This window comes from Pezoporus occidentalis, unplaced genomic scaffold (genome assembly GCF_034315485.1).
Source record: "Pezoporus occidentalis ecotype Australia unplaced genomic scaffold, CSIRO_AGI_Poc_V1 ctg92, whole genome shotgun sequence".
Lineage (NCBI taxonomy): Eukaryota > Metazoa > Chordata > Aves > Psittaciformes > Psittacidae > Pezoporus > Pezoporus occidentalis.
In genome coordinates, this window is record NW_026916284.1 from 2,962,379 (window position 1) to 2,972,234 (window position 9,856).

Genomic DNA, 9,856 nt, shown 5'->3' on the forward strand with positions numbered 1-9,856 from the left:
TGAATGTGTCTGAAGTGGGTAGGAAAACATCTGCATTTCATTCTTTTTGCGTAGCACTTTAAGGTATAGGCTTGTAGCTTGGGTTCCTTATGCTTTATCTGTTGACAGTGATATTAGTAATGATTTTTTATTGTATGCAACTGACAGATACTCTCTAGAGATATGAAAAAATATAATGTTCTTTTCCTCTATATTTGGAAATAGAATCTGTTACACAAGCAGATTTTCTGAGAAGTTTGAATGGCTTTGAAAGATTTCAAATGTTTGCAGGATATTAAGTTTTTATAATAAATCTGCTTGAATAGTGTAAATTAGGACAAATGCAGAACAGAGAAGCTGCTTGTAACACACACCTTCCAGATGTCCCTTCTTTCCAGGAAAGATTTTTTTACTGTAGTAGTGTAAAATAATCCATTTAAACCTCTCCCAGATATACAAGTTACTTCTTTTTTGCCTGGATACAGGGACTATCATGCAAAGTCAGTTATTCCTCATTTTAATTTGCAATGTGACTTATATCTCTTCAGCTCCTCTGCAGGAAAAAGGAAACACAACTTATATGTGCAGTTTGACATTTATTTTAAAAGGGCTGGTGTTTTATACAAGACCTGAACACTTGCCAGTGTTTATTACTTCATTTCAAGATGGCTTATGTCTAATTTCGACTGTTGACATCAGATTCAACAGATATGCAGACTCATCTGCTAAGCTAGATACTGAGCAAGCAAAACTAAGAATTCTAGGTGTTTCTGAATATAACGAGACTTCTACTATAAAGTCTGCTCAGCCAGGGCTCACACAGAGACCCATGAACTACAGTTTTCCAATCTTGAAGTTAAGATTCAAAATCCACATCAAGCTGCCTTCCCATATTCATACTTGAATGCCTTGCTATAAAACATAGGTTTTAAATTATTTTTAATTGAGACTTTAGATGAAAAATTAGAGTTTTTTCTTGGTATCTCCCAAACCTGATTTCCAGTCTAGTGGTATAGGTACAGTATCTGACACTACGAGAAGAAATGACAAGGACCAAGCAGTAAGAATTAGAAATGCTGGTTATTGTAAGAGCTTCTGCATGTCACAGTGAGTCTTGCAGTAACTAAAATGTCTGGAAGGTGGAGAAAAGTCTTGCCACTTGAACAGATATGAATTCAAGTCTGAACTGCCCACATCTAGACTACAACAGGAGTAATCAGGACCTTGTCATTTTCCAGTACTGTCATGGCTGCATTACGAATCTGTGGTGCATCCTGATACCATGAGTGTGTTGGGTAGTGTGATGTATAAATCATCTGCAAAACTACAGAAATCTTGGTAGTATCCGAATAGGAATCCTACAGGAAATATAATCAGCTAGGAAGGATGTCAATCATATTTGCTTCATATGATGCCTGTTCCTGTGCACAGATTATATATAGTAAATGAAACTGAAAATATAAGCAACTTTGTTAGGCATTAATCCAGTTTGCATAGGAAAAGCAAATGGAAATTAGTTAAGTGTTTGTGAATCCTTCAGGAAAGTAAGAAAAGATCCTTAGAAAATGGACACATGTAGTATCAAGTCTGCACAGCAGATCTTCATCAGGGATTCATTGTTGTGCTCTTGGGTGGGTCCAGTCATTTGAACACTGCAGAAGGCTTCTCAGGTGTTTGGGGTTTTAAATGTTCTCAGTATAGTGATTGTGTATCTTAGAATAAAAGAAATGTCCAGCCCTTTCCAAAGAACTGAAACCAAATACAAAGTGTTCTATCATCTGAGCCAAACAGCAAAAAGGATTATGTATTTTCAGACCACAAATGGAGATTGTTGGCATATGATACATGACAAAGGGAATTGCTGCCTTAATCTGTGGTGGATAGGAAATGCTGCATCTAATCCTAGGAACAAAAGGGAATGGCAGTCATCTGTGGATCTGGAAATTGAAGAGCTGAGAGCTGTGTTTCCAGCTATTACAGAGGCTTGCTTTGGAAATTCAGCAGCTGCACTCTGTTTAAATGCAAAACCTGGCAAACCCACTTGTTTCTATGACAGCATATTAGGATCTTGTTTCCTTTTATCAGTGGAGGTTTGCAACAGGATGGGGTTGGAAGTAATTCCTCTACCAGAATACTAATCTGTTTAGAAATCTGATGGGCTTTGTCTGGTTTTCATCAGCATAGCTTCTAATTCCCTGCTGTTTGCAAGCATGGACATGGTTTCATTTTAATATCTACAGCACTGCATTCAGTGGAAACAGGAGTTAGTGTGTTAACCTGCTTGTAAGATCAGAAAGGTTTCCTTGTGCTAACAGGGGAAGAGTGAGTAGGAATAATGTGATACCTCCTGCTCATTGTTCCTACTTTTATCTCAGGCATTGGTCAATGACAAAGAATCCTACTAAGTTACTTGTATGCATAATCTCGTGATATGCACTGAATCTCTAGCCTGTTAGAGAGATTCCTGGGTAATGAACCCATGAATTTCACTATTACTGAATTCTGTTTACAGAGATCACTTGAAACACTTCTAATGGAACATCAGCATCCTGTCTTTCACTTAATGAAAAAGTAAAGTAACTGATGTCAGTGAATGGATTGCTTTAGTTAACAGAAAGGTTAAAGATAAATAATTAACAGTGTAACTGGCTGTTCCAGAACAGGGCTACAAAGCTGGTGGCTGTAAAATCACATTAAAAACATCTATCACTGAACAGTCTGCAGGTCAGTGGTGGGGCAACCAAAGAAAAGGATCTGTATGCATCAGACTTGTAACTCTGGATTTTAGGAAGCTGGATGAAAGAAGCCTCAGGCACTCACAGATTGCCACACTGGACTTTGTTATCCTGCCACAGTGTTTTGTCTTGCTGCTCCCAGGAGGTAGTGGGATCTCACCCCCATCAAGTGTTCAGAGGGGTCAGTAATGAACGAGCTCTATGGTCATGTCCAGCAGGACAGTCAAGGAAAAGCTTTCCTACCAGCTTAACAGTTTGTGTAAGTTACTGAAGAAACATGTATGTATGTTATGACTAGTGATAGTGCCTCTCTGACAGATGGGTGGGCTAAAATGATGCCAGCAAAGAAGAGGTAGTAGCCAAGAAGTTCTGTGGCCATTATTGTTGTGAAGCTAACCTGAGTGTGAGGAGCAGCAGCAGTTACATCAGCCTCAGGGTCCATTCAGACTAGTTTATTATGCTTCCATATAGATGAATTTCCATTCTCAATACTCAGAGATTTCTGTAATGCACTGCAGGGCATTCAAAGGCTGGGTTGCAGCAAATAAATTCACTGCTGAAATTACACTACCTGCTCCAGTGATTAATAATTCCTGACATTCAGAGCACACCACCCTAAGAGCTCTAAATCTTCATGACAGTGGGGCTCTGGACAGATGGAACTAAGGCCATTGCATCTATGTAATTGCCTTAACAACCAATTTGTAATCACCTCAAAGAATAAATCAGGTTTGTGTGGCATGACCTATTTTATGTAACACCATCTTGACTGGCATTATGTTCTCATCTGTTAATTCTTTATTGCTCAAATCCTGTATCAACTTTCTGTTATTTTACCTGATTTATCAGGGATAGATGTCAGGCTTCCTTGTGGAGAGTTACCTGGGTCAGCATTCTCTCTTTAAATATTGCCATAATATTAGCACTTAATGTTTTGAAATTTCCTCAGTGGTGCAAACTTCTTGAAATCAGCATTAGCCACTTAATGGGGTTCATTTAAAAATATTTATTCTTTATACAATTTATTTAGTATATTTTGTTGCAAACGTGGATGTTGGTTGTTCAGTCACTCCGTTTTCAAATGCACATGTTCTTACTGAAGACTTTGCACTTCCTCTGCACCAACAGCTTGTCTTTGTCTAGCAATGGCCCTGGATGTTCCTGTTGGCCTCTGGCCTGACAGAAGTTGGTTTCCTAATCTCCAGCATCCCATGCAAGTTTTCTGCATCTTCTCACGTCTAACAGTGGTTGTTGTTTGTTTTCCTTTTTTTCATTGCTAGTTTTTAGTGTTGCATTCCCTTTTTCATCTTCACTGTGACAGACTTTCAAGCATTGTTATACTTTCTTTGCTATTGCTGTTTGCAGACATTTCCCTAAACCTTGTTAAAGCAAATCCTTTTTTCTCCTAATCTGAACCTCCCCAGTTACACCCAATTGTCTCAAATCAGAGGAATTAGCACTTTGAAGCAGCAAAAGATTTACATATGCTTTCATACTGTGATCTGACCTCTGCCTAGATTCTGAAGGGGTATGTGGAAGACATGTTAAACCTGGATGTAGGGTCTTCCTGTCGTGACCAGTGTCTCCAAATGCCTAAAGCACTGCTTGTAAATCACTGTGGAATTTTTAGAGAAGAATCAGCTGCACCTACCTCAGCTGTGCTGCAAGGGCTGCACACTTTGTTTCTGCTTTAGGAATGCCAGTTTTTATTCTTATTTGGGGCAGTTTTTGTCCTCTCCAGGATTATGTTTTGTGAATTATTTCCTTTTCCTTTCAGGATTCCTTTAAAATACTCTTTAAGATTTCCAAGAATGAACATTCTTTTCTCTGATTAAAGTTTTAAACAACCAAACCCATATGTATTTATGTCATGTATACACATATATGTAATGTGTATATATGTATACCTGTTATCTACACAAGTGTATGTATGTGTATACTCGTATAACCTGCATGTTTAACTGCATTTTAAATATGTCAGAAAACAGAGTTAAATAATGTATGGGAGTTGTAGCAAAGTAAGTGTTACACTTGCATTGCAAAGTGTGGATGGACAGATGTTACTGAGAGTACAATTAATACTCTGCTCATGTTCTTAAGCCACAAAGAGTTACATTTAATTCCTAAGAAGTTATATGGTAGAAATTAACCCAGAAGTAGAAACTCCATGAAAACAGAAAGCATTTGGCTTGTCTTAATGGAACAAGAACTCTGTCATGTTATCCAAAAAAGGAGAGTTATTCCAGGACCCAAAGTTGTGTGCAGCAGTCCAAAACCTCAGGAAAAGGAGCCAATGTTATTCAGGAATTAGCTAAACACCAATAGGGACCATGTTTACCAGCTCAAACTCAACTCTATCATATTGCTTATGGCTACATAAATCAGGCATGTGGTTGACCTGCATTAAGATATGTATCAGTTCCAGGTCCAAGTGGCAGGTAGTTGATTTACGGAAGGGAGATGTTAGCAGAGCTGCAGTGAATAAGCACAGGAAGAAGGCTGCTCAGACTGATGAAGCAGCATAGGTCAGTGGCTTTGTCAAACTTTTCTTACTTTTCTTTCTCTCAGGTTTTCCACACACAAAATCCTAAAAATAAGTGCTTTCCCCCATGTGGACATCTCAGTTTCACTACTGTTAGTGAAGTATTTTGCTTCTCATTGTGCTACACAAGTGGTTTCTTCAAAGCTTCTCCCCCATCAATTGCTATTCCAGAGCAAATCGCTTTGTTACCTACTATTTGCTCCATATATTAGAGGCCAGATAATTTCTCTGTGTGTTTTGTTTCATTAGATAAGCGAGGCTGCACCAAACCCACCCCACTGAGTACAAATGCTCTGAGATTTGTTACTCTGTGTGTAGTGCTGCTCTGGCAGTGGTACCTGCCTGGTAACCAGTGCACACGGTGAGCCACACTTCCTTAAATTTCCACAAAACACAGGTGTAGAATTAGTCCTGTGTAATTCAGGATGACTCCATTTCCATGCCACCCTTCCTGTCGTGATGTTGCCGTCCTATGTAGCGATTAAATTCATCAAACATAACTTATTTTAAGCAGTGGCCAGTTTAAAAGCCTGATGAGAGAATGACTGTTAAAATAATTAGATTTCCAGCTCCAGTTTCCAGGTTAGGATATTACGGAGACATTTGTTCCTATCACATTTGCTTTGTGGTTCAGTATGAATTTTCAATAGATGACTTTGCGATAAGAAAGCAGCAATTCAGATGCAGTTATATAAACAGTAAGATCAGCCTGGAATTAGCCTGGGGAGTATAAAGCACACACGGATCTGGTGCTGGGTCACTGCTTCTCCCAGCTCAAGGCAGAATCAGGTTCCTGTATTAGGGAAGAATTCAGCTGACAAGAGGTTGGTCTTTCCAGACTTGCAGCTACAGGGTAAACCAGGCTGTGGAACGAATGGCTTTTGCAATGGGAAACAGGTAGCTGGAAGAGACTAGAGGGTGATGTCCATGTGTTTGTTCACACTGTCATTTAAAGGCTGTAATTTGGAGGATGTAGGGTAGACCCTGGAGTTGTGTTGGAGCTAAGCAAAGCTTTGTTGTCGGGATCCCCCCACAGGTATGAGGAGTGAGGTCAGCACAACAGCGGGGATATGTTGAATTGAACTCTTTGCTGATGTTCTTTATTGTAATTTGCTTGAATCTATTATTTAACTCTTGGCAGTGTTCCCATCTCTTCATGCCTCTGAGCCAACTGGGAGGTGCACAATGCCTGCTATGCACAGCTGCTTCTTTTCTCTCTTGCACATTTTATAAGATGCTTTCTTTAGAAAATTATTTTTAACCCACAAGGTTATTTTGGTATCTCTGGTTAATCCTGGAGCTCATGTTCTCTCACATGGCACATTTTAAAATCCTTTAGCTCCTGTTATTTTCTGTATCGGCATTTTATCACTTGTGAGTGAAGTTTCATGTAATATGCTTTAGTGGGGTGGGAAGTGAGTTTATTGTATGTCAGTGATGGCCTGTTTATCCTTTTTTGGCCAATGGTTAGTACTGTTTCCATTAAAGGTCTGAGATGGGAAAGATGTTGGCTGCAGCTAAAAAAGTGGAGATTACTTCTAGTCTACGACTGTCATAACTGTTCTTGTCAATTCTGAGAGGAGGGCTGGAAGGTACATCTAATTCTACTGACACTTTGCTTTGTTTGTCTGTTTCCCCCCATCCAGCATGAGTCCCTTCTTCGTGATGTCTCTCCTCTTTGGCCTGACTGTTTGTCAAACAGCATCACTTTGTGCTCCTTCAGAGTATATAATCCATGTGGAGAAAAGGGAATGTGCCTACTGCCTGGCCATCAACACCACCATCTGTGCCGGATTCTGCATGACTCGGGTACAAGGGTTACTCTCATTTAGGCAGTTGTTTCTGTAACAGCCATCACTGCAGAACAAGTGATGTTCACTGGGAAATTGGTGTAAATGATACAAATCTAATACTGTTTGTCACAGGCAGAAAAATCACACTGTCATGCTGGTTTGGAGTTAGCTTGTTGTGAAGGTATGGGGGAGAAATGTTAAGCTTCTGGAGCTAGGGAGCTCCTAACATCAGCAGCACAGCAGAGAACTGGCTGCTGTTGCCACTACAGAGCCTCTGTACTCAGTTTGGGGGGTCAGGGTTGAACAGGTGAGAAGTAGACCATATTTAGTAACTTATTTAATGTAAATTCCTTGGGTAACTTCTACTCCCATTACTGCTATGACAGCTTGCTTGGAGAGTATCTCACAAGTAGACATGCCAAAAACTGTATGGGAGCTTCACTGTTCAGTGTAGCATTTGATGTTGCACCTTGGTTAGCAGGTAGCCACTAAGCTTACAAAGCACTGTCAGCACTGAGCCAAGCAGATAGATATGTTCACCTTGCTTGTGTGATTTGAACTGCTGAGGTAGAGAGCCCCAATCATGCACAGATTCAAAACTGCAGATCCAAACAGCAGCATGCTGAAAGCGTTCACGCTAGTCTAAGTGTAAAGAGGTCTCTGACACTCGTAGATGCTTCAGTGAAACAATGCATTTCTTTTTTCTTTACAGGACAGCAATGGCAAGAAGCTGCTACTCAAAAGCGCTCTGTCCCAGAACGTTTGCACATATAAAGAGATGCTGTATAAAACAGCACTGATTCCAGGCTGTCCTCATCACACCATCCCTTATTACTCCTACCCTGTGGCTGTGAGCTGCAAGTGTGGTAAATGTAACACTGACTATAGTGACTGTGTTAATGAGAAGGTTAGGACAAACTACTGCACTAAACCACAGAAGCTCTGTAACATGTAAGTCTCCAACAGAATGTAGCCAGAATGTACCTCTGCTTACAACTAAACGTAAATAAAAGTGTATTTCATAACGGGTTTGCAAATGGGTGTGCACAAGTGTTTATTCTGATGTTGATCACTAGTTACTTCAGTTAACCGCGTCTCCTGTGACATGTGCAAAAGCAGAGTCATGGGACTCCAGGTTTGTACTTAGAATCCACCTGTAACTTACTTTGGGTAAGAAGGAGAAATGATTATGTGTATGAATAAGTGTTTAATAAGTGAGCAAGTTAATTAATAAGTGAATAAGAACATACCAAGTGTATCTGTAAGTGTTTGCTCATAAATCCCAGGTATTTTTGAAGAGATGCTCTGAGGCAGAGGCAGATGATGTATTTCAGAGATTAAAAAAGGCAATGCATATTCTTAGTACTGAACTTTTAAATTAGATTTTGACATATATTTATAGCCTTCATAGTAGCAAAGGTATTTTTCCATCTATGTAATTCAGGTTTCATCTATGTAATTCAGGTTTTTTGAGGGCCCCAGTGTAGCCAACTTTGATGAAGCACATACAGTTGGTTATGCACACTACAGCTCTTTTCCTCTGCTGCTGGCCTGACGTGTTTTTCAGACATCCTGTTGTCTCTGTACTGGGGCAGCAAGCCTCAAGCCTCTTTTCTATTGAAGCACATATTGTTTGAAAAACTTGCTGCACCAAAGCTTCAGCTCTTGCTGCTCTGTTCTCCAGAAGGGCAGTGAAATACCAGGGAACTTAAAGTGAAACTCAGCCAAAACCTTTTTCCCCACACAAGTCAGCAGGGCTCTTGGGAGTGTTAAAGTGAGCTGAGCCCCAGGCCTGTTCTGGCCCTGCACAGGGGAGCAGTACAGACCAGGATGAAGAAAGAACCATAAACTAACAAATGTTTCCTTGTCATTGAGGTTATCCCCACCCCAAGTGCAATTTCATTCACCCATGCAATCCCTTACAAAGAGCAAAAGTTACTAACCTGCACCTCACAGATGCTGGGTACCAGCTCTCTGACCATACTTGTCACATGTAACCTTATTCCTGTGTCCAGGAGCAAAATCTAAATGGTAATTTTCAGCCTCCTGATATATTCACTCTCCAGCTCTAATTCTCCACAGTATGGCACTGGTTACAACCTGTTTGTGCCACTATCATGCATTAAACAGGTTAATTAATCCCTGCTCCATTCAATCAATCAGTCCAGAAACATACCAGTCCAGAAAAATATTTTCTGACCAACAAGAGGAAGTTTTAACCTGATAACCAAAGTTTACTCAGATGAAATGCAAAGCATATGATGACAGACAATAAACTGTCAATCTATCTGTGGCAAACTGTGTGCAGTGCTAACCAGGAATCACAGAGTCACAGACTGCCTTGAGTTGAAAGGACCTTAAAGCTCATCCAGTTCCACCCCCCTGCCATGGGCAGAGACACCTTCACCAGAGCAGGTTGCTCCAAACCCCGTCCAGCCTGGCCTTGAACACTGCCAGGGATGGGGCAGCTGCAGCTTCTCTGGGCTTCTTTTACGCTTAAGAAAAATCCAAAGTAAGGCATTTGGGTTTTGTTCCTGCACCTATTTAAATACACACCTACATGCCCCCGAGGTACTTTGTTCCCTTGGCCTTTCAGTGGTCTTTGTGTTCAACGCTATGACCCTCAGACCCAGTGATAACAATCCATTGAGGTGATGATGCCTTATGACCAAGGTGTTTTATCGTACATTTATTGTAAGTTGCTGTTTCACATAAACCAGCAGCAGTCCTGCAGACAATCCCAGTGTCCTTCCCTCTTGTCAACAGCTGAATTCTAGTGAGGAAGCCGCAGAGAAGCATAGGAGCAC

The 9,856-nt window shown here is 40.5% G+C and overlaps 1 protein-coding gene across 3 annotated transcripts; it reads left to right on the forward strand.

The window, feature by feature from the left end:
* Window positions 1–487: 487 nt before the first annotated feature.
* On the forward strand, window positions 488–8,074 carry TSHB (thyroid stimulating hormone subunit beta). Of its 3 annotated transcripts, none has more exons than XM_062605398.1 (3): window positions 488–2,973; window positions 6,903–7,065; window positions 7,762–8,074. In XM_062605398.1, the coding sequence occupies exons 2-3, from the start codon at window positions 6,904–6,906 to the stop codon at window positions 8,002–8,004; spliced, it is 405 nt and encodes a 134-aa protein (XP_062461382.1). In that variant the 5' UTR covers window positions 488–2,973; window position 6,903; the 3' UTR covers window positions 8,005–8,074. The 3 variants fall into 3 exon arrangements, with proteins under 3 accessions (XP_062461382.1, XP_062461383.1, XP_062461381.1); XM_062605399.1 differs by lacking the exon at window positions 488–2,973 and adding an exon at window positions 3,023–6,080; XM_062605397.1 differs by lacking the exon at window positions 488–2,973 and having other exon boundaries at window positions 3,023–7,065.
* Window positions 8,075–9,856: the final 1,782 nt, after the last annotated feature.